Below are 23,293 nucleotides of genomic sequence, written 5' to 3'. Positions count from 1 at the left end.
CAAGGGTTAAAAGATTCTGATGGGAATTATATACAGGCCTCCAAACAGTAGCCAGGATGTGGAGAACAAATTACAATGGGGGATACAAAATACATGTTGAAAGGGCAAAGTTATGATCATCATAAGAGATTTTGATATGCAGGTAGATTGGAAAAATCAGGTTGGTGCTGGATCCCAAGAGAGGGCATTTGTAGAATGACTATGAGATGGCTTTTTAGAGAAGCTTGTGGATAACAGTCTAGGGCAAAGGCAATTCTGGATTGGCTGTTGAGTAATGAATCAAATTGCATTAGGGAGCTTAAGGTAAAGGAACCTTAGGAGACAGTGACCATAGAAGCCCCCAGCAGTTTGAGAGGGAAAAGATGAAGTATTTGAAGATGATATCAGTATTACAGTGGAGTGAAGGGGATTACAGAAGCATGAGAGAGGAGCTGGCCAAAGTTGATTGAAAGGGAACACTAGCAGAGATGATGGCAGAGCACCTATAGCTTTAGTTTCTGGAAGCAATTCAGACGAAGCAGGATAGATAAATCCCAAAGATGAAAAAGTGTTTTAAAAGGAGGATGATACATCTATGGCTGACAAGGAAGTCAAAGCCAACATAAAAGCAAAAGAGACGGCATATAATAGAATTAGTAGGAAGTTGGAGGGTTGGGAAGCTTTTAAACATCAATGGAAAGATACAAAAAAAAAAGTCCAAGAGGTAAGCTAGCCAATAATATTAAAGAGGATACCAAAATGTTTTTTTCAGATATTTCATGAATAAAAGAAAGACTGACTAGATATTGGACAACTGGAAAATGACGCTGGAGAGGTAGTAATGGGGGACAAAGAAATAACGGATGGACTGAGTAGGTATTTTGCATCAGTCTTCTCTGTTGAAGGCACTAGCAGAATTCCAGAAATTTGTGAGTGTGGTTGCTATTACTAAGGAGAAGTTGCTTGGGAAGTTGAAAGATCTAAAGGTGGATCTCAGGACCAGAAGGACTGCACCCCAGGACACAGTCTCAGCATAGAGGGCTGACCATTTAGAACAGAAATTAAGAGAAATTTATTTAACGAGAGGGTGGTGAAGCTGTGGAATTTGTTGCCACAGATGGCTATGGAGGACAAGTCATTGAGTATATTTGAAACAGAGGTTCTGGATTAGTCACAGCTTTAAAGGTAACGGGGAGAAGGTAGGAGAATGGATTGAGAGGGATAATAAATCAGCCATGATGGAATTGCAGAGCAGACTCAATGAGCTGAATGGCCTAATTCTGCTCCTGTGTCTGACTGTCTTACGATCCTAACCTTACTGATCTACCTATAATGCAACACTTTGTTCAAAGAATTAATTTTGCAAAGTCCTGAAATGATCAAATATATCAAATCCTAGAAATTAAAAATAATTATTTTCCTCTCTGCCCCTCTCTTCTCACTCTTTATCTAACAATTTCTTTCCCTCTCCAGTTCCCCTCCTGCATCTGAATTGACCTGTTTGATTCACCTCTGGCAGGAGGTGGCAGGAGTGGGGGTATAGGGCAGAACGAGTGAATACTGAGTGCCTTGGCCCTGATGATGGAGCATAGGGTTGCTTGTTGTGCATCCAACATCACAAGAGATGTGTGGGTACTGTCACCGGACAGGGCAGAGTGAGTTTTCCTTAAAATGTCTCACTCAACAATGCAGCCCTCTCTCCCTCACTCGTACACTGGTGAAGTGAAAGCCATGGCTTTTTGACTTGGGGGTGCTGGTGTGACTACTCACGGGGCTTACCAAAGTCCCTCCGTGGCCCCTCTTCTGTCTCAGGGTAGAAGAGTTCACAGGAGCAGGACTTAAGGGTTAACCACAGGTCGAAACATGGTTGTTGTGGAGCTTCAACCAGTCCGTCGTTTGCTTTTGCTGTTTGCACAGGTTCGGTAATCTCCAGTGACCTCCCACTTCATACTCACAACCACTGACCCGTCTGTTTGGGCTGTCTCCGCAGTTATCCTGATTCAGGAACTTTTCACCCTTTCACTTCAAACACCACGCCAGGACTGAAATTCACAGGTACGTGGGTGAAATCCTGTTCCTGTTCATTTTGGATCAGTGTGAGGCATTGTATTCTGCGAAGACAAATGAGAGTAGACTTTCGGAGTGCCTGGGGAATGTTGTGGAACAGGAGGATCCTATGGTATTTATGTATGGTAGTCCCCTGAAACCTTTCAGGAAGACAGAGTGGCGAGGAAGGCTTCTGACGCATTGGATTCATCAGTCAGTACACTGAGTGTAGCAGTTGTAAAAGACACTGGTGAGGCTGCAACTGGAATATTGTTTTCAGTTTTCATAACCCTGATATAGGAAAGGTGCCATTAAGCTGGAGCTCTGAGGAGATTTATGAAGATGTTACCAAAACTGGAAGGACTGAGTAATGGAGAGAGGTTGAGCAGGTTCAGACTTTATTTATTGGAGCACCAGAGAATGAGGTATGATCTTTTTGAGGTATAAAAAATCATGTGAGGTGAAGATGGGGTGAACGCACACTGTCAAGGAGCAGCAGGTCTGTAGGCAGAGATGCCTTGTTAATGAGAGAGGTCAGAGGAGAATGGCCAGACTGGTTCAGGCTGACAGGAGGGTGACAGTAACTCAAATAACTGTGTTACAACAGTGGTGTGCAGAAGAGCATCTCTGAATGCACAACACATCGAACCTTGAAGTGGATGGGCTACAGCAGCAGGTAAACTCAATGGGTAAAATCAATGGCTACAGCAGCAGGTAAACTCATTGAACGTAAACTCAATGGCCACTTTATTAGGTACAAGGAGGTCCCTAATAAAGCGGCCACTGAGTGTAGGTTTAAAGTGAGAGAGAGAGAGGTTTAATATGAAACTGAGGGGCAATTTCTTCATCCAGGGAGCAGTCAGTATGTGGAATAAGCTGCTAGACAAAATGTTGCAGCAGGTGCATTAACAGCATTCAAAAGGCAGAGGGATATGGGTCAAATGTGGACAAATGGTACAAACTCAGATGGGAAACAGACAGAAAATGCTGAAGGAACTCAGCAGATCAGGCAGCATGGACTGGAATCTTGATTGACCGGCACTAGCTGAGCCAAAGGGCTTGTCTCTGTGCTATATGACTCTAAGGAGAGTTATGTCCCAGGGCAGACTGAGACAGCTGAGATTTACACAGCACCCGCAGAGACGCTTGAGAGCCTGTCACTCTGCATGCCGAGCTTCCACAGACTGCCTTCCCTGGCTGAGAACAGTGTCTGGTTACCCAGCAAGCATCCAAAGTCCAGAGTGCCTCCATGCTCCAGTCACCCCCAAGCGGAGACCAGGAAAGTAGAAGGTGAAGGAGGAAAGGGGTGAGGGAGCAGGAGAGGAAAAGGGATTGGGAGAATAAAGAGTCATGGAGCAATGGAAATGGAAGAAGGATTCAGGGAAAGGAAGAGATTGGAAGAGTCAGGTAAAAGGGACTGAGGGTTCAGGGAGAAGAGGGCTACAAGCATTTAAAAGATCAGGAGAGTCATAGAGCTCTCGAACATAGAACCAGGTCCTTCTAGTTTATGCCAAACTATTATTCTGCCTTGTCTCATTGACCTGCAACTCTCTTATTCAGGTACTGATCCCAATTTCTCTTAAATTTTGAAACTGAACTCGCATCTACCATTTATGCAGGCACCTCGATCCACACTCTCACCTCCCTCTGAGTGAAGAACTTCCCCCTGGTGTTCCCCTTAAACATTTCACCTTTCACCCTTAACCCATGACTCCATGTTTTAGTCTCACCCAACCTCAGTGGAAAAAGCCAGCTTGAATTTACCCTATCTATACTCATTCTCCAACAAACCAGGGAATAAAATCCCTCAGTACCAACCCTCCCTCAGTAACTCCCCTCCCACAGTGTGACACTCCTTCAGTACCACCCCTCCCACGATGTGACCCTCCCACAGTACCACTCCTCCCACAGTGGGACCCTCCCTCAATACCACCCCTCCCACAGAGGGACCCTCCCTCAGTACCACCCCTCCCACAGTGTGATCCTCCCTCAGTACCACCCCTCCCACAGTGGGACCCTCCCTCAATACCACCCCTCCCACAGAGGGACCCTCCCTCAGTACCACCCCTCCCACAGTGGGACCCTCCCTCAATACCACCCCTCCCACAGTGTGACCCTCCCTCAGTACGAACCCCCCACAGTGACCCCCCCAGTACCATTCCTCCCAGTGTGACGACCCCCCCCCCACAGTACTGCCCTGGTGGTGGGTCTGCATGTAATGTCAAACCTCGGATTTACCTCACTTTATGAGAACATCGTCATGGTTGTGAAGGGCTGTGGCTGTGCTGAGTTGTGTGTAGACAGCACAGTGGATGTGGTGGTAAGCTAATGAATTTGCTTATGGAGTAACCCTCATCTACCGGCCTAGTCTCTTTCTGCAGGATGAAATTCTTCGGCTTGCTGCTTTGTGCAGTGTTGGTGGGGACCACCCAGCCTCATGTGTCCAACGGTGAAAGACTGTCCCACTGTAATACCAAACTGAAGGATATCCCAGGCCAGCCCATGTGCGTCTACCGAACTCCAGACAAGGGTCACCAGCCAACAGATGGCCGCCAGAAAGCGAGCCAGCACAGTCCCAGGAAATATCCGGAGAACACAAACCCTCGGGTCTGGGAACTGTCTCGCTCCATCAGCAAGTTTGCCTTTGAGTTCTACAAACGTCTTGCCAGTTCAAAGTCCAACACCCAGAACATCTTCATGTCACCACTCAGCATCTCGACAGCCTTCGCCATGACCAAGCTGGGTGCCTGTGGCAACACCCTGCGGCAGCTGATGGAGGTGGGTGCCTACAGCGTACAGGGTTACTGGTGGCTCAGGGTTCATAATCACGAAGCCACAGCAACAGGATGACAGGCATGAGTAGGTAACCAAAGTACCAAAGGTCTGGATGGCCAGCTGTATATCCTGCATACCATCAACGTGGCCTCCCCTACACTGGTGAGACTACACGCAGGATCGGGAACCTTTTTGCCGAGCACCTGTGCTCCATCCACCGTAATTGCCTGGAACTCCTGTTTGGCAACCATTTCAATTCTCCTCCTCATGCAAGTCGCATTTATTGTGATGTGCACAGTGTGACAGTGAGGCATAGTTATTATGGAAAACGTGTTTGTAGGAACATCACTGACTCATAGGCACAGACAACAAATAGAATATAAATTATAAAAAAGATTATACATAATTTATACAAGAGTGGAAAACAAGGTATTAGTGTGAAAAAACAGCTATAATCAGAGACAAGTTCAAGGCAGTGCGAGAAGTGGTCTGTAGTTTTGTACCCCTGAGGAGGGATTGGGGCAGTGCAGCTTGGTGACTGTAAAAGGGATCTGTTCCTGAACCTGGTGGTGTGGGTCTTCAGGATTTTGAACCTACTTCCTGATAATAGCAGTGAGTAGAGGACATGACCTGGCTCATGGGGGTCCTTGATGACAGACATCGCCTTCTTGAGGTGTGGCCTCATGTTGATGCTGTCAGTGGTAGACGGGTGCTGCCAACGATGGACTGGGCTGATTCCTTCACTTTCTACAATTTAGTGTTACAACAACATGCCTGTCCTTTGTTTCCTCCGCTGCCAATGTGAGGCTAAATGCAAATTACAGAAACAGCACCTAATTTTCAGCTTAGTCTACATCCTAGTGCCAATTTCAGATAACCTACTGCCCACGTCCTTTTGTCTCTCCTCCTGATCTACTCAGTTCCTCCACCTAGCACCCATCAACCCATTTCTTTAATCTCCTGCACTCATTCCATTGCCACACATCTGTCCCACACCTCCCTCCTTGGTTCTATGCACCACCTTCCTCTCTTATCAGATTGCACCATCTGCAGCCCTTTGTGACCTCCACCCATCACCTCCTAGGATCTGTCATTCTTTCCTCTCTCCTCTCCATCCACCTACCAGCTCTTGGCCCACCTCTTCCCCTCATCTCCCCTCTAATCTTTCTGTCTACAGATGAAGGGTCTTTGCCTGAAATCTTGACTGTCCATTTCCCTCCTCAGATGCTACTTGACCCACTGAGATTCCCCAGCATTTCGTGTTCTTTTGGCCCAGATTTCCGGATCTGCACTCACGTGTTGCTGTACTCAAGGAATTAGTTCCTTGCAGACAAAACCATCAAATGGACAACTATCCTACTGAGGGAATGTCCTGCTGAAGGAGGGGTGGTATTGAGGGGATGTCACACATAGTTTCCTAGTGTTATAAGATGGACTCTTGAATTCACTATCTACCTCGTTATGATCCTCATTATGATCCTTGTTCTTGATCTTGCATTTTATTGACTACCTGCAGTCTACTTGTTCTGTAGCCGTTACATTTTGCATTCTGTTATTGTTTTATCTTGATCTACCTCAATGCATTATGCAATGATGTAATCTGTTTAAATAGTGCTCAAGACAGGTTTTTCACTGTATCTCAGAGCATGTGACAATAATAAACCTATTCCAATTCCCTTCCCAACCCACCACCAGGTCTTTAGGTTTGATACCATCACAGAGAAGACATCAGATCAAGTCCACTACTTCTTTGCCAAACTCAACTGCAGACTGTATCGCAAAGCCAACAAGTCATCAGAGCTGGTATCGGCCAACCGCCTCTTTGGCGACAAGGCGCTGACCTACAACAGAACTTTCCAGAACATCAGTGAGGCTGTGTACAAAGCAAAGCTGATCCCACTTAACTTCAGGGTGAGAGAATTTGGAGGAGCTGGTGGGAGGAAAGCAGAGCGGGGAGGGATGGTCAGAAGGAGGAGGGAAGGGGAGGAGACGTGGTGAGGAGGGAAGGATATCTATGGAAAAAGAGGGGAAGGGGAGAGAAGCTAGTGAAAAGAGAGAATAGAAGGAAAGAAGAAAGAAAATCAACCTCCACGGAATACTGAGGTTAGAAGATGTAGGAGCAGAATGAGGGCATTCAGCCCATCCAATCATTTCTACCGTGGCAGAGATTTTCAACCTGATTCTCCCACTACTCCCTGTAACCTCTAACCCCTTTACTCATGAAGAACTTGTCAATCTCTGCCTTCAAACTACCCAATGATTTGGCTGCCACTGCCTCTGTGCCAGCAGGTTCCACAGGTTCATTACACTCTGGCTGAAGGGATTCCTGCTCATCTCAGCTTTAAAGGGATGCCTGTGTCCTCAGACCTCTGATTCTGGACTCTCCTGTTAATGAAAACATCCTGTTCACGTCCACTTTATCTAGGCCTTTCAGTGTCTGGCCATGCCACCTCATCACCATCCCACCCCTCCTCCCTGAGCTAATGAGGCTAATGGGTAACCCTTTCAATGGACCCCTGTGCCAAGGATTTTCCACAGGATCCACTGAAGATCCAGGAGAGAAACTGCTCTTCTATTGGAGATCCTGTAACCAACTAGCTGAGACCCATCCTGTCATTGTCAGGAGTGTGCCAGTATTATATCTCCAGGAATGTTTCAACAAAACCATGTCTACTAACTTGGGTTGATGTTGTCTGAAGAAGGGTTGAGGAAAATCTTCAATATTGTCACCACTTTAAAAGATCAGATTAGCTGGAAATTTATCTCCTTGTAGGAGCTTGCAGTGCACAGGTTCCTTTCTGACAATAGCGACTAACCTTCAATGAAACCTCATCTCTGTGTGTGAAGCATTGGGACAACTTGGGGCTGTTGAACACAGTTAAAAATTTTGCTTTTTCCTTGGCAGGAGAAGCCCAATGTGGCCAGAAACTATATCAACTCTTGGGTGGCCAACAAGACTGAAGGGCTCATCAAGAATCTCCTTCCCCCAGATGCAATAACTCCCTTCACCACTTTGGTCATCATCAACGCTATATATTTTAAGGTGAGCTGTCATCCCTACAGTCTGTCAGTCTCTCTGAGCTCCTGTATATCTGGTTGCAAAGGGTTATGAGACCTCCCAACCCTTCTCAGGAACTGAAAGAGATGGACACCCCTCATGTCACCTCTTGTTGCTTTAACCCAGAGGTTCCCTGAACTATTGGCCCAGGTCAGGATTTCATAGTTCAAACAGGAGGAATATAAGAATGTAACAGTTCCCTGGATGCAAGGCATGGGGATGACTCGAGACTATTGAAATCAGAGAGAAACTGGAGCAGGAGAAGACAGTGCTGCCTGTTCAAGGCTGAACTGCAACTTCATTTTTTCTCCTGGAGCACTGTGTATGGTTTCGGTCTCCCTACCATGGAGTCATAGAGAAACACGGCTCAGGTAGAGGCCCTTTGGCTCCACCAGTCTATGCCACCCATGGTGTCCATCCAGCTGGTCTCAATACCAACAACAAATGTTGCACATTTCATTGAGGTCCCCTCTCATTCTTCTAAACCAACGCTAACCTTCTCAGTCTCCCCACTTGACAGATGACAAGAATGAAAGATAATCTTATAGTGTTGGATAAAATCATGAGGGGAATAAAGAGGGTCAATGCACACGGTCTTTGTCCTCAGGGTTGGGGTATCAAGACCCAAAGAACTTTAGCTTAAGGTATGAGGGGAGCAACTTGTTTATCCAGACAGTGGTCATGGAAATGCATGCAATACCAGGAAGTGGTTGAGGCAGATACATTAAAAACATTTAAAATGTACTTGGACAGCTACATGGATAGGAAAGGTTTAGAGGGATATGGGACACCTGTAGACAAATGTGGCCAGCTTAGATGGGAATCTTGGTCAGTACAGACCAGTTAAGCCTGAGAGACTGTTCCCGTGCACGGTTACTCTATCCACTCCAGTGTATAATGTCCATGAAGGATGTTGCCTGGAGCTGAGGGAACCGTGGTTGAGTGGATTGTGACTTTTACCATTGGCGTGTGGGACAATGAGGGATGATCTTATAGAGGCGTATAAAATCATGAGGGCCAATGCACATAGTCCATTTCCCAGGGTTGGGGAATCAAGAACTAAAGAATTTAAGGTGTGCAAGGAGACATTTAATACAGACCTAAGGGCATTTTTTCTCGCCCAGAGGGTGGTTAGAATGCGAATTGAGCTAGCAGAGGAAGTCTTTGAGGCAGGTACATTAGCAACATTTAACAGGTACTTGGACAGATAGATGGATAGGAAATGTTTAAAGAGATATGCCCTACATGTTGAGTAAATGGGATAGGTTTGGATGGGAGTTTTGGTCTGCATGGACCATTTCCATTCTGCATGACTCTATGTGCTCAGATCTTGTTCATTGACTTCTTATGCATGACCTTATCAAAAACCTTCTGTAATTCCAAATATTCCACATCCGCTGATACCTCCGCTTCATACAACACAATAAACTCCAGTGGGTTAATCAAACACCAATTTCTTTTGATAAATTTGTGTAGACTCTGTTCAATTATATTATTATTTTCTTAGCGCTTTGATTTCACATCCCTTACAATTGATTTCAACATTCCCAGCTATTGACATCAGGTCAACGAGTTGGTTAGACCCTTTCCCTCCTTCCTTAAATAATGGATTGATGTTCATCACCCTGTAATCCGTAGGAATCATTCCAATCACCTGGAAGATGAGAAAAGAGACTCATTTCTCTCCAGAGCCATCTCTCTCAAATCTTTGGGATGTAGCTCATTAGCTCTTTTGGATTTATCAGGTTCCAGATTAATTGGTTTTCCATAGGTATTATAACTAGCATGTAAACAGAAGAGATTCTGCAGATGCTGGAAATCCAAGGCAACACACACAAAATACTAGGGGAACTCAGGCCAGGCAGTATCTATGAAACTGAACAAAAAGTTGACAATTCAGGTTGAGACTCTTCTTCAGGACTGCAAAAAAAGGGGGAAGACGCCAGTATAAAAAGGTGGGGGGGAGGGGAAAGAGGATAGCTGGAAGGTGATAGGTGAAGTCAGGTGGATGGAGAAGAAGGAATCTGACAGGAGAGGAGAATGGACCCCAGGAGAAAGGGAAGGGACAGGGGCACTAGGGGGAGGTGAGAAGGGGTAAAAGACAAGAGTAGGGAATAGAAGAAGAGAAGAAGGGGAGGGATTTTTTTTATATCAGAAGGAGAAATCAATATTCATGCCATTAGGCTGGAGGCTACCCAGACGGAATATAAGGTTTTGCTCCTCCAACCTGAGGGTGCCTCATCATAGCACAAAAGGAGGCCATGGGCCAACATATCAGAACAGGAATGGGAATCAGAATTAAAATATTTGTTTCCAGGATGGAGGCTTTCCTTTACAGGACATCAGAGATGTCCTTCTTTTAAGAATGGAGTTTTCCTTCTTCCACCATTCATGCTGCCCCCGCCCGTAACTCCTCCATTTCCCAAAGATCCACATTCATCCCATCTTCCTGCTGTCTTGACAGTGAGAGAGTTCCTCTTGTCCTCACCTAACCCTCCATGAGCCTCTGCATCCAATACATCATCCTCTACAACTTCTGTCATCTTCAACAGGATCCTACCACAGAACACACTTTTACCTTCCACCCACCACTCTCCACTTTCCGCGGGGATTTCTCCCTCCAAGATTCACTTGTTTATTCATCCCACCCCACTAATCTCCCTCCCAAACTGCTACACCTGCCCGTTCACCTCCTCTCTCACTTCCAATCAGGGCCCCAAACAGTCCTTGCAGGTGAAGCAACACTTCACCTGTGAATCTGCTGGGGTCATCCATTGTGTCTAGTGCTCCCGATGCAGCCTCCTCTATGTTGGTGAGACCTGTTGTAAGTTGGAGGAACGCTTTGTCAAGCACCTCCTGTCCATCCACCAAAATCGGAACTTCCTGGTGGGTCAACATTTTAATTCCGATTTCCAATTCCCATTCCCATTCCGACATGAGGGTCCATGGCCTCCTCTTGTGCCACAATGAGGCCTCCCTCAGAGTGGAGGAGCAACACCTCATCTTCCGTCTAAATAGCCTTCAATCTGATGGCATTAATATTGATTCCTCCTTCCAGTAAAAAAAAACACCTCTTTTTCTATTCCCCTCTGTGTCCTCTTAACTCTTCTCCCCTGCCTATCACCATCTCTTTCCCTTTCTCTTATGGTCCACTCTGCTTTCCCATCAGATACCTTCCTCTCCAGCCCTTTACCTTTCCCACCCACCTGACTTCACCTATCACCTTCCAGCTAGCCTTCTTCCCCACCCCCTCCACCTTTTTATTCTGCCATCTCCCCCCTTCCTCTCCAGTCCCGAAGAAGCTGCTCAGTCAGAAACATCAACTGTTTGTTCATCTCCCTAGATGCTGCACAACTAGTACTTGTTTCTTTGAGATTCATAGAGTTGTGCAGCAGAACAGGCCCTTTGCCCTAACTGGTCCATGTCAACAACGATGTCCCATTTGCCAGTGTTTGGGCTGTAATCTTCTAACCCTTTTCAAACTATGGACAGTACCTGTTCAACTACTGTTCCCTTATCTTCCTCAACAGCTTCCTCTGGTAGCTCATTCCACATATGTGTAATAAAGTTGTCCCTCAGCTTAAACCTATTCCCTTGAGTTCTTGACCCCCCCAACTCTAGGAAGATGATTGAGAACCATGTACCTGAAGTCCTGCAGAAGGGTTTCAGCCTGAAACGTTGACCGTACTCTTTTCCTAGATGCTGCCTGGCCTGCTGAGTTTCTGCAGCATTTTGTGTGTGGTTAACCAAACTCAAAGTCCCTCTGATCTACATCACTCCCTGGGGCTATCCCTTGTCTTTGGCACTGGAAACTTTGTCTCCCATATTTCTAAGATTTTTTTTGTTTTCTTCCATGCTCACCCAGCACAAAATACTGTGTCCCTCAACCATTTTCTCTTCTTCTGTTAAAAATATTCCCATCATGCTCTGTAAGGAACCCGTAGGGAGGAACTCCTGACTGTGAGGGTCTCTGACTGCCCCCTTGAGCAAGGGTTCTGTCGAGAGAATGCTGCTGCTGCCTAAGTCTTCCATTTGACAATACTTGTCATCTGTAGGAGCTGCAGCAATGTCATTGGACTGGTTCCCAAGGTCAGGATGGAATGTCTGTCATCAGGGCCTTTGTGACATAACCCAAGGGTCTGAACTGCAGTCTGAGCTGCCATCCTGATAGTTACTGAAAGGGTCCTGAACCTAAATGAGATCTGGCCAATCAAAAACCTATCAAATTCTGCCTTAAATACACTGAAAGTTTTGCCTACTCAGTCCACGCTGGCAATGGCTTCCATAGATTAACTGCTCTCTGGAAGAAAAAACACCCGCTCACCTCAGTTCTAAATGGTGTCCTTTTATACCGAGGCTGTGCCCTCAGGTCCTAGACACTCCCACTGCTGAAAATATCCTCTCCATGCCTGTAATTGGTAAGATTTTCTGTGCCACTGCAGATGTCAGAGAGAAGAATGGTAAGTTTTCACCTCTTTGTGCAGGGTTTGTGGAAGTCCATGTTTGATAAGCGTATGACAACAGTAAGGGAGTTTGAGAAAACCGCCAACATCCAGTGCCGGGTCCCAATGATGCAGCAACAGGGCTCCTTCCGATTTGGCAAATTCACAGCAGACAAGGTGAAGGTGATTGAGCTCCCGTATAAAGGCGACGATGTCTCCATGGTGCTGATCCTCCCCATGGCGGGAGGCAACCTGCAGGAGATCGAGGCTGCATTGAGCCACGAGAAGATGCTGGGCTGGCTCAACAGGCTGAATGTAGTGGAGGTGGAGCTCGCGATCCCTCAATTCCGTGTCGAGGATTCATTCAGCCTGACCAACAAGCTAAAGCAGATGGGCCTGGTCGACCTGTTCAACGCTGAGAAAGCAAGTCTCCCAGGTTTGTGTGTGATGTTCCCTCCGCTCTCGGTCACTACTCACCACCCACAATCTACCCAACCCCTACACACCATCCCCGCTCATCCTCCTCGTCACCCAGTCTATTGCCCATCTCCCACCTTTACCTTGCCCATATCACTCTCTTCATCCCGTTCTGCCCACCCTACCTTACCATCAACTTCCCAAATGCTCCCTGACCTTCCCTTCTCCGATCTGATGTTTCCCTTTCACACATCTACCCATAACCCTCCCTAAACCCCTCTCCATCTCCCTCGCTACACACCTTCCTGTCTCCCTCCACTCCCTCTCCCTGTCTCCTCAACATCTATTTCCTGGTCCCCTCCATCCTTCCACATCATCTCCCTCCCTTCTCATATCCTCTCCCTCCACCTACTCTGTCTCCTACCTTCCTCCTATCATCCTCCCCCTCCAATCCCTCTACCTCCCCATCCTTTCCCCTTCCTCCATCCCCTCCCCCATCTCCAACCCCTCCCCCCTCCCTGCTCCTCTCTCAATACCTCTGTCCATTCAGTTTCCTACTTCTGGTCACATCCAGATCCCTGTATTATCCACCCTCACCAGATGGAGCTAACCAAGGCTTTGAACCACATCCAGCCCTGCGTACTGTTAGTCAGAATCTGTTCTGATCAACCTCAGGTTTGACAGCAGACTGATGGTGTTTTGTCTCTCTGCTTATTGCACGCTGAGAAACGTTGATTGTGTTTACCTTACAGGACTAGTTGAAGGAATGCACACTGACCTTTATGTTTCCGATGCATTTCATAAAGCCTTTTTGGAGGTATGTTGTTTTCTGTCTTACCTGTAAATAAGCCTCTGTTTGCTGACAGCTGCACTCCAGGAAGCTGTCTCCCTAGTAGTGTCCCCATGTGGATGGAAACAGCCCAACTCATCTATCTGCTGGCCACAGTGCCTACCTGAGCTAGTCTCATTTACCGGTATTTGCTCGATATTCCCTCTGAGATTTTCCAATCCATATACCTGTCCAGATGTCTTTAAAATGTTGTTAATGTACCTGCCTCAACCACTTCTTCTGTCAGCTCATAGCATATACTGACCATCCCCTGCTCTAAAGGTCCTTTTTAAATTTTTCGTCCGTCACTTTATATTTTAGACTCCCTACCCTGGGCCAGAGACTCTGACCACTTACCTTATCAATGCCCCACATGAAAGCATAAACATTGACAAGGCCTATGTTCCAGGGAAAGAAGTCCCACCTGTCCAGTATGTCTAAGCCCTTCAGTCCCAGTAACATCCTTGTAAGTTTCTGCACCCTCTCTGGTTTAAAGACATCCTTCCTCTAGTGGGATAACCACAGGTGTGTGCAGTACTCCAAGTGTACCCTTACAACACCATGTGTAACTGTAACATGATAACCAAGTTCCAGTTTTCAAACCTTGTCTAACGAAGGCAAGCATGCCAGGTGTCCTCCTCACCATCCTATCTACCTGTAATTTTGGGAATTGCCGCCCAACTGTCCGAGGCTTCTTTAACCTGAGAGAGTATTTCTGAGAACCCAGTCTGGGTAATAGCAATGCTTATTGGTTTACTGAATCTGGAATTTGCTCTGAGACAATACCATGGGAGAGTCCAGGCTCTTTACACTGTTTCTCATTTACAGTATATTTAATTTTCTCTTTTAAAAAATTTATTGGGCCAGCCAGCCCGTCAATATAGGTCTGTAAATTATAGACTTGTCAGCGACAAATGTTGGAATCAGAATCGTAATCACTTGATATCCAGTATGTTGTGAAATTGGTTGTTTACTGACCGCAATACAATACAAGACATTAAACTTACAAAATAAATAAATAGAGCAAAAGACAAATAGCAGGTTAGTATTCGTGAATTCAGCAAGGTAGTGCTAATGAGTTCATGGGCTGTTCAGAAATTCTGATGGTGGAGGTGAAGCTATTCTTAAAATGTTGAGTGGGGGTCTTTAGGTTCCTGAACCTCCTCCCCGATTATAGTAATTCAAGGGGGGCATGTCCTGGATGGTGAGGATATTTAATCATTGTTGCTGCCTGCTTGAAGCCCCACCTCTTGAAAATGTCCTCAGTGGTGGGAGGGTTGTGCCCATGATGGAAGTGGCTGAATCTACAGCCTTCTGTAGTCTCTTGTGATCCTATGTAGAGGAACCTCCATACCAAGCTCTGATGCAGCTGGTCAGAATTCTCTCTACTGTTCCACTATAGAAATATGTAAAGTCTTTGGTAACATACCAAATCTCCTCAAACTCCTAATGAAGCAGAGCCTGTAGCCTGCCTTTGTGATCACATCAATGCCTTGGGCCCAGGCAGATCGCTTAAGATGCTGACAGTCTTCCTGAAACTGTTCGCCCTTTCTACAGCCAATACTCAAGGAGGACTGGTGCATGTTCTCTGACTTCCTTTCCTTGAAGTTCACAATTAATTCCTTGCTTTTGCTGATGTTGAGTGCATTACTCATAGAGTCCTTCAACATCTATGTCTTTCTACATTAACGCCATTTGTCTTCATTTTGCCCATATCTCTCAAAACATTTCCTGTCTATTTGTCCAATTGGCTTTTAAATGTTGTCAATGTACCTGCTTCAACTACTTCAGCAGCTTGTTCCATATACTGACTACTCTCTTGGGTGAAAAGTTGCCCCTATTAAGTGTTTCTCCTCTCACCTTAAACATATGCCTTCCAGTTTTACTAACTCTCCTCCCATGGGAAACGCAAGGGTATTTAGAAAACCATTTATCAGCAGAGGCAATATGGTTTTTTGAAAAGGAAATTATGTTTGACAAGCTTAGTGGAACTCTCTGAAAATGTACCAGGTACAGTGTAAAAGGAACCAATGGATGGAGTATATCTGGATTTGTATACGGCACTCAGTCTGGTCCAGATGAAAGGTTATTGCTTATAGTTAGACCTACTGCATAGTAATTGGGGTTATGTATTAGCTTGGATATCCAACTGGGTAACAAACAGAAAATAAAGTAATGATAAATGGGTCATTTTGGATTGGCAAACTATCTAGTTTGTGTGTTGGAAGCATGACTATTCTCAAACTTTATTAAGGATGTGGATGTGGACGTGGATTTCCTCAGCATAATGATGTTTGGAAAACAAGCTGTGTGGAAGATTTCAGGAATTTACAAAAGGATATAGATGGACAAAGTGAGAGGACAACAGTTTATCAGATGCAGTATAATGTGGAGAGCAAGTTATCTAATTATCAGATAGAGTAGAAAAGTAGAGTACTGTTTAAGTGAGAAATTCAGTCGTGCCTGGATGTTGGATATGAAATGTATAAAGTTAGCATGCCCGTGCAGTATGTAATCAGGAAGGCAAAAGGAACATTAATCTTTATAGCAAAAAAATGAAATTAGGGAAATCTCGTTCCAATTTCAGAGGTGTAGTGAGGCCACAACAAGAATACTGATGACAGTTTTGGTCCCCTTACCTAAAAAAGGGACATCATAGATGGAGGCATTTCAAGGAATTTAACAGGTTAATTCCTGGGATCAGAGTTCAAAGTAAAATTTATTATCAGAGAATGTACATGTCACCACATACAACCCTGAGATTCTTTCTCAGTGGTCATGGTTAGCATATCTGTAGTACAGTAACTGTAAACTGGATCAATGAACAACTGTGCAGATCCAGATATAAATAAATAGCAAAAAATACAAGCATGAAATAATAAGATTAAAGAATCTTCAAATGAGTGTAGTTAACAAACCATATAACCATATAACAATTACAGCACAGAAACAGGCCATCTTGGCCCTTCTAGTCTGTGCCAAACGCTTCCTCTCACCTAGTCCCACCTACCTGCACTCAGCCCATAACCCTCCATTCCTTTCCTGTCCATATACCTATCCAATTTTTTTAAAATGACAAAATCGAACCTGCCTCTACCACTTTTACTGGAAGCTCGTTCCACATAGTTACTACTCTCTGAGTAAAGAAGTTCCCCCTTGTGTTACTCCTAAACTTTTGCCCCTTAACTCTCAACTCATGTCCTCTTGTTTGAATCTCCCCTACTCTCAATGGAAAAAGCCTATCCACGTCAACTCTATCTATCCCCCTCATAATTTTAAATACCTCTATCAAGTGCCCCCTCAACCTTCTACACTCCAAAGAATAAAGACCTAACTTGTTCAACCTTTCTCTGTAACTTAGGTGCTGAAACCCAGGTAATGTTCTAGTAAATCTCCTCTGTACTCTCTCTAATTTGTTGACATCTTTCCTATAATTCGGTGACCAGAACTGTACATAGTACTCAAAATTCGGCCTTAGCAATGCCTTGAACAATTTTAACATTACATCCCAACTCCTATACTCAATGCTCTGATTTATAAAGGCCAGCATACCAAAAACTTTCTTCATTACCCTATCCACATGAGATTCCACCTTCAGGAACTATGCACCATTATTCCTAGATCACTCTGTTCTACTGCATTCCTCAATGCCCTACCATTTACCACGTATGTCCTATTTTGATTATTCCTACCAAAATGTAGCACCTCACACTTATCAGCATTAAACTCCATCTGCCATCGTTTAGCCCACTCTTCTAACTGGCCTAAATCTCCCTGCAAGCTTTGAAAACCTACATCATTATCCACAACGCCACCTACCTCAGTATCATCTGCATACTTACTAATCCAATTTACCACCCCATCATCCAGATCATTAGTATATATGACAAACAATATTGGACCCAGTACAGATCCCTGAGGCACACCACTAGTCACCAGCCTCCAACCTGACAAACAGTTATCCACCACTACTCTCTGGCATCTCCCATCCAGCCACTGTTGAATCCATTTTACTACTTCAATATTAATACCTAACGATTGAACCTTCTTAACTAACCTTCCATGTGGAACCTCATCAAAGGCCTTACTGAAGTCCATATAGACAACATCCACTGCTTACCCTCGTCAACTTTCCTAGTAACCTCTTCAAAAAATTCAATAAGATTTGTCAAACATGACCTTCCACACACAAATCCATGTTGACTGCTCCTACTCAGACCCTGTCTATCCAGATAATTATATATACCATCTCTAAGAATACTTTCCATTAATTTACTGACGTCAAACTTAATTGCTAGGTTTACTCTTAGAACCCTTTTTAAACAACGGAACCACATGAGCAATACGCCAATCCTCCCGCAGCATCCCCGTTTCTAGTGACACTTGAAATATTTCTGTCAGAGCCCCTGCTATTTCTACACTAACTTCCCTCAAAGTCTGAGGGAATATCCTGTCAGGACCCGGAGACTTATCCACTTTTATATTCTTTAAAAGCTCTAGTACTTCCTCTTCTTTAATCATCATAGTTTCCATAACTACTCTACTTGTTTCCCTTATCTTACACAATTCAATATCCTTCTCCTTAGTGAATACCGATGAAAAGAAATTGTTCAAGATCTCCCCTATCTCTTTTGGCTCCATACATAGCTGTCCACTCTGATTCTCTAAGGGACCAATTTTATCCCTCACTATCCTTTTGCTATTAATATAACTGTAGAAACTCTATGAATTTATTTTCACCTTACTTGCCAAAGCAACCTTATATCTTCTTTAAGCTTTTCTAACTTCTTTTTTAAGATTCTTTTTACATTATTTATATTCCTCGATCACCTCATTTACTCCATGCTGCCTATATTTATTGTAGATCTCTCTCTTTTCCCGAACCAAGTTTCCAATATCCCTTGAAACCATGGCTCTCTCAAACTTTTAACCTTTCCTTTCAACCTAACAGGAACATAAAGATTCTGTACCCTCAAAATTTCACCTTTAAATGACCTCCATTTCTCTATTACATCCTTCCCATAAAACAAATTGTCCCAATCCACTCCTTCTAAATCCTTTTGCATCTCCTCAAAGTTAGCCTTTCTCCAATCAAAAATATCAACCCTGGGTCCAGTCCTATCCTTCTCCATAATTATATTGAAACTAATGGCATTGTGATCACTGGACCCGAAGTGCTCCCCAACACATACCTCCGTCACCTGACCTATCTTATTCCCTAACAGGAGATCCAACACTGCCCCTTCTCTAGTTGGTACCTCTATGTATTGCTGCAAAAAACTATCCTGCACACATTTTACAAACTCCAAACCATCCATCCCTTTTACAGAATGGGCTTCCCAGTCTATGTGTGGAAAATTAAAATCTCCCACAATCATAACCTTGTGCTTACTGCAAATATCTGCTATCTCCTTACAAATTTGCTCCTCCAATTCTCGCTCCCCATTAGGTGGTCTATAATACACCCCTATAAATGTTATTACACCTTTCCCATTCCTCAATTCCACCCAAATAGCCTCCCTTAATGAGCCCTCTAATCTATCCTGCCAAAGCACAGCTGTAATATTTTCTTGGACAAGTAATGCAACACCTCCCCCCTTGCCCCTCCGATTCTATCACACCTGAAGCAAGGAAATCCAGGAATACTTAGTTGTCAATCACACCCCTCCTACAATCATGTTTCACTAATAGCTACAACATCATATTTCCAGCTATCAATCCATTCTCTAAGTTCATCCACCCTTCTCCCCTTCTTTTGTTCAAGAGCTTGATGGTTGAAGGGTAGTAATTGTTCTTGAACCTAGTGGTGCGAGTCCTGAGTCTCTTGTGCCTTCTATCTGATAGCAGCAGTGAGATAAGACCATGGCCTGGGTGGTGAGGATCTTTGGTAATGGATGCTGCTTTTCTATGGTTGGGAGGGATTTCCCCATGATATACTGTGTTGAATCCACTACCTTTTGTAGGATTTCCCGCTCAAAGGATTTGGTGTTCTTATACCAGGCCTGCATTGGGGTCTACAAGTGAGGAAATCCAGGATCCACTAGGAAATCTGCAGATGCTGGAAATTCAAACAACAACACACACAAAATGCTGGTGGAACACAGCAGGCCAGGCAGCATCTACAGGGAGAAGCGCTGTCAATGTTTTGGGCCGAAACCCTTCGTCAGGACTAACCAAAAGGAAAGATCGTAAGAGATTTGAAACATCGACAGCGCTTCTCCCTATAGATGCTGCCTGGCCTGCTGTGTTCCACCAGCATTTTGTGTGTGTTGTTGTTTGAAAATCCAGGACCCAATTGCACAAGGGGCTTATGAGGCCCAGGTCTTGACCAGCTTTGAGGGGATGATGATGTTAAATGCTAAGCTGTAATTGATAAAGAGCATCCTGATGTAAGCATCTTTGCTGTCCAGATAGACCAGAGTTGTGTGAAGAGCCAATGAGATGGCATCTGGTCCTATCATAGTCTCCTACTTTGAGGGGGGGGGGAGTATATTTGCACTGGAAATACTTTAGTGTAAGTTCACAAGGAGCACTCTTGCCATGATGAGGCTCTCTTATGAGGAGAATTTGTGCCAATACTCTGATGAGTTTAGAGGGGAGTCAGAAAAATCCAGGGTGCCTTCATAGAGTGGATGCTGTGATATTGTTCCCCCTTTAAGGTCATCTAGAACTCAAGAGCATAGTCTCCTGATATGGGGATGAAGTGGAATTTCTTCTCTCAGAAGAGTGTAACTCCTGGAGGTCTCTAGCCCAGAGATTTGTGGCCATTGAAGGCCAAAATAGACCGATATTTGCTCAATGGAGGCTTGAGGGTTATAGGGAATAGACAGGGAAGTGGAGCTGATGTTACTAAATTATGGCAGAAACTCACGGGTCCCTTGGCTTCCCTTGATACAGTTCTTTATGTTCTTGAAGCGTGGTTGAAAGTCAATATACAGGCCTGACCTGTAAAGAACAAAATTTCTTCCCTGAGTAAGTATCTAAATTAGGTGGATGTTTTTTGATGTCATCTCTCAGATCATGGTGGTATTTTACTCCAGATCATTTGATTCTCTATTTAAATTTCCATGTTGTGGTTTGTTTTGAATGTTTCTCCAGTTCATATGGACTAGTAGTTGAATAACAGTGTGGGAGAATTCCCATGTAGACTGAGTTTCACTTGGTGTCAGCTGTACATGTCCTGAATTGATATGATGGGATAGCCTAAGGGAGAAACTTTATTCTATATTTAACTTGTGCTGTTCCTGCCCTAGGAGTGTGTGATGGGACAGTGTAGATGGAGCTTCACTCTGTATCTAATCCATTCTATCTCTGTTGTGGTAGTGTGTGATCAGTGTGGAGGGAGTTTTACTCTGTATCTAACCCATTCTGTCTCTGTCCTGTGAGTGTGTGTTGGGACAGCTTTACTCTGTGTCTAATCTATGTTGATTTCATGCTGGCCAGGTGTGATGGGCCAGTGTGTTAGGGATTTTACTCCATACCCATTCCATTATGCCTAATCTGGGGGTGTTATACTGCTGGTATAAAGACTGTGCTACACTCTACATCATCCACATGGTACACTTTCTGCAAGTGTTTGCCAGTGCAGTGTAGCAGCAGCTTTGTTCTCTATCCAATGGGAGGGTTTGACATCTGTGTACTGGGTCAGCCTGACATGGACACATTGCCTGGCAGGTGAACGAGGAAGGCAGTGAGGCTGCAGCCGCCACGGCCGTGATGTTGATGGGACGTTCATTGCGTCCGGGCCTGGAGGTTTTCAACGCCAACCAGCCTTTCATCCTGCTGATTCGAGAAGTCGCCATCAATGCCATCATCTTCATGGGGAGAATATCTGACCCCTGTCCACCACAACGAGGGGAATGAATCATTATCATCGTTACAGTAGTTACACAAACTTAATCAAGTGCTTACAGGGTTGTTATCTTATTAAACAAAATAAAGAAAGATAGACTACTCTGTCACTTCTTTTGGACCTTAGGAACACTCCAACGCACCTCACCATGAACAAGTGTAATTGTAAAGCAAAATACTGCAGGTGGTGTTAACATGAAATGAGAACACAGTACTTGCTGGAAGTGCTTGACCAGTATCTGTGGAGGGAGTAAACCTTGCACCTGCCAAGATGCCTAAGCTGCTAAGGATTTTTGGTTTTGTTTCTTAAATCTTTTTTTCTTCAGTCCAGTCATTCAGAATAGAAACAAGCCCTTCAATCCATCTCATCCATGCCAACCAAAATGTGGGTCTAAGGTAGTCCCATTTGCCTATATCCCTCTAAGCCTCTCCTTTTCACATACTTATCCAATAACCTTTAAATGTGGTTAATGTACCTGCTTTGAACACTGCAGGCAACTTACTCCATATACTGACCATCTCTGAATGAAAAAAAAAGTTGCTCCTTGGGTTTCTCTTAAATCCTCTCTAACCTTAAACCTATGCTCTTGATTCATCAACCCTGGCAAAAAGACTGCATGCATTAACCCATCCTTATGATATTATACATTTTATATGATCAACTCTCATTCTCCTGCACTCCAATGAATGAAGTCCTAGCTTGCCTTGAGTTTCCCTTGAGTTCCAGCAACATCCTTATAAACCTCCTCTGTACTCTCCAGCTTAATGACATCTTTCCTATGGCACATCAACCAAAACTAAACACAATATTCCAAATGCAGCCTCCCCAAAACTGTTTACCACTGCAACATTACTCAGTTTTTGCCCAAGCCTCTTGGATCAAAAGAAGACTAGCTTCTACTCCAGTTCAGTTTGTTCCAAAAATCGGACTCTTCTGCAGATGAGGCAGGAGATGGCTTGTGTACTTTGTGGTGATGAGCTCCTCTGCTTCTTGCTCTGGGTTTCTGTGTGCTCCTGGTGAAATGGCCACTGACTACATTTGGTACATGAGCCAAGAGTTTAGAAGTTCAAATTAAATTTATTATCAAAGTACTTATATATCACCATATACTACCCTGAGATTCATCTTCTTGCAGGAATTCACAGTAAATACAAAATAATGTTATAATTAAATAAATACAAGAACTCAATAGTATCAATGAGGAAATATATTAAGTTAGTAGGGATGTTCCACTCTAACAAGGAGACTCCAAGAAAATCCATGAATAGTTTTCTCCATCCACCATACTCTCTTACCAAGAAGCAGTCCTAGACTAGAAATCTCTGTTCAGAATCTGGTACAAATTCTGTAGACTGTCATGTGATGGTAATGACAATGGCAACAGTGCTGGGCACTATCAGAAGTAATGGATAATTGTCACCGTGTTTGTGTGCCATCCAGACATATTATTTCAAAGGGTAGTACAAAAGGAAAGAAAAGAGAATGTAGATATGTAGAATATAGTGTTAGTTATAGAGAAAGTGCAGTGCAGGAGACAAGTAAGGTCACAATGGCATAGATTGAGTGATCAACAGTTCTTGTAGTATTCTTAAAACACTCAAGAATCTTATAACAGCAGGACTGAATCTGTTCTTGACCCTGATGGTATGTGTTTTGAAGCTTTTATATATTCTGCCCAACAGGAGAGAGGAGAAGACCAGGGGAGGATGGGGTCCTTGATTAAATTGGCTGCTTTTGCAAGACAGCAGGAAATGTAGACAGAGTCCTTGAAGGGGAGACTCATTTTCATGATGGACTGGGCTGTGTCCACAACACCTTGCAGTCTTGGGAAAAGCTGTTGCCATGTTAAACAATGAATTCGTTCAGCTAGGATCTTTCCTATAGTGCGTCTGTAA

General features: G+C 44.3%; 1 protein-coding gene across 4 annotated transcripts; it reads left to right on the top strand.

The window, feature by feature from the left end:
• The first annotated feature begins 1,877 nt into the window (after window positions 1-1,877).
• Window positions 1,878-21,490, top strand: serpinc1 (serpin peptidase inhibitor, clade C (antithrombin), member 1). Of its 4 annotated transcripts, none has more exons than XM_073063728.1 (7): window positions 1,878-2,034; window positions 4,394-4,803; window positions 6,496-6,711; window positions 7,706-7,843; window positions 12,343-12,736; window positions 13,470-13,534; window positions 21,221-21,490. In XM_073063728.1, exons 2-7 carry the CDS (start codon window positions 4,408-4,410, stop codon window positions 21,407-21,409), a joined length of 1,398 nt encoding a protein of 465 aa, XP_072919829.1. In that variant the 5' UTR covers window positions 1,878-2,034; window positions 4,394-4,407; the 3' UTR covers window positions 21,410-21,490. The 4 variants fall into 4 exon arrangements, with proteins under 4 accessions (XP_072919829.1, XP_072919830.1, XP_072919827.1 ...); XM_073063729.1 differs by having other exon boundaries at window positions 1,883-2,034; window positions 4,407-4,803; XM_073063726.1 differs by lacking the exon at window positions 1,878-2,034 and adding an exon at window positions 2,431-2,450 and having other exon boundaries at window positions 4,407-4,803.
• Window positions 21,491-23,293: the final 1,803 nt, after the last annotated feature.

The sequence above is a fragment of the Hemitrygon akajei genome, chromosome 12 (assembly GCF_048418815.1).
Source record: "Hemitrygon akajei chromosome 12, sHemAka1.3, whole genome shotgun sequence".
NCBI lineage: Eukaryota > Metazoa > Chordata > Chondrichthyes > Myliobatiformes > Dasyatidae > Hemitrygon > Hemitrygon akajei.
Note: the sequence above shows the minus strand (reverse complement) of the source record. Positions and strands in the feature narration are given on the sequence as shown.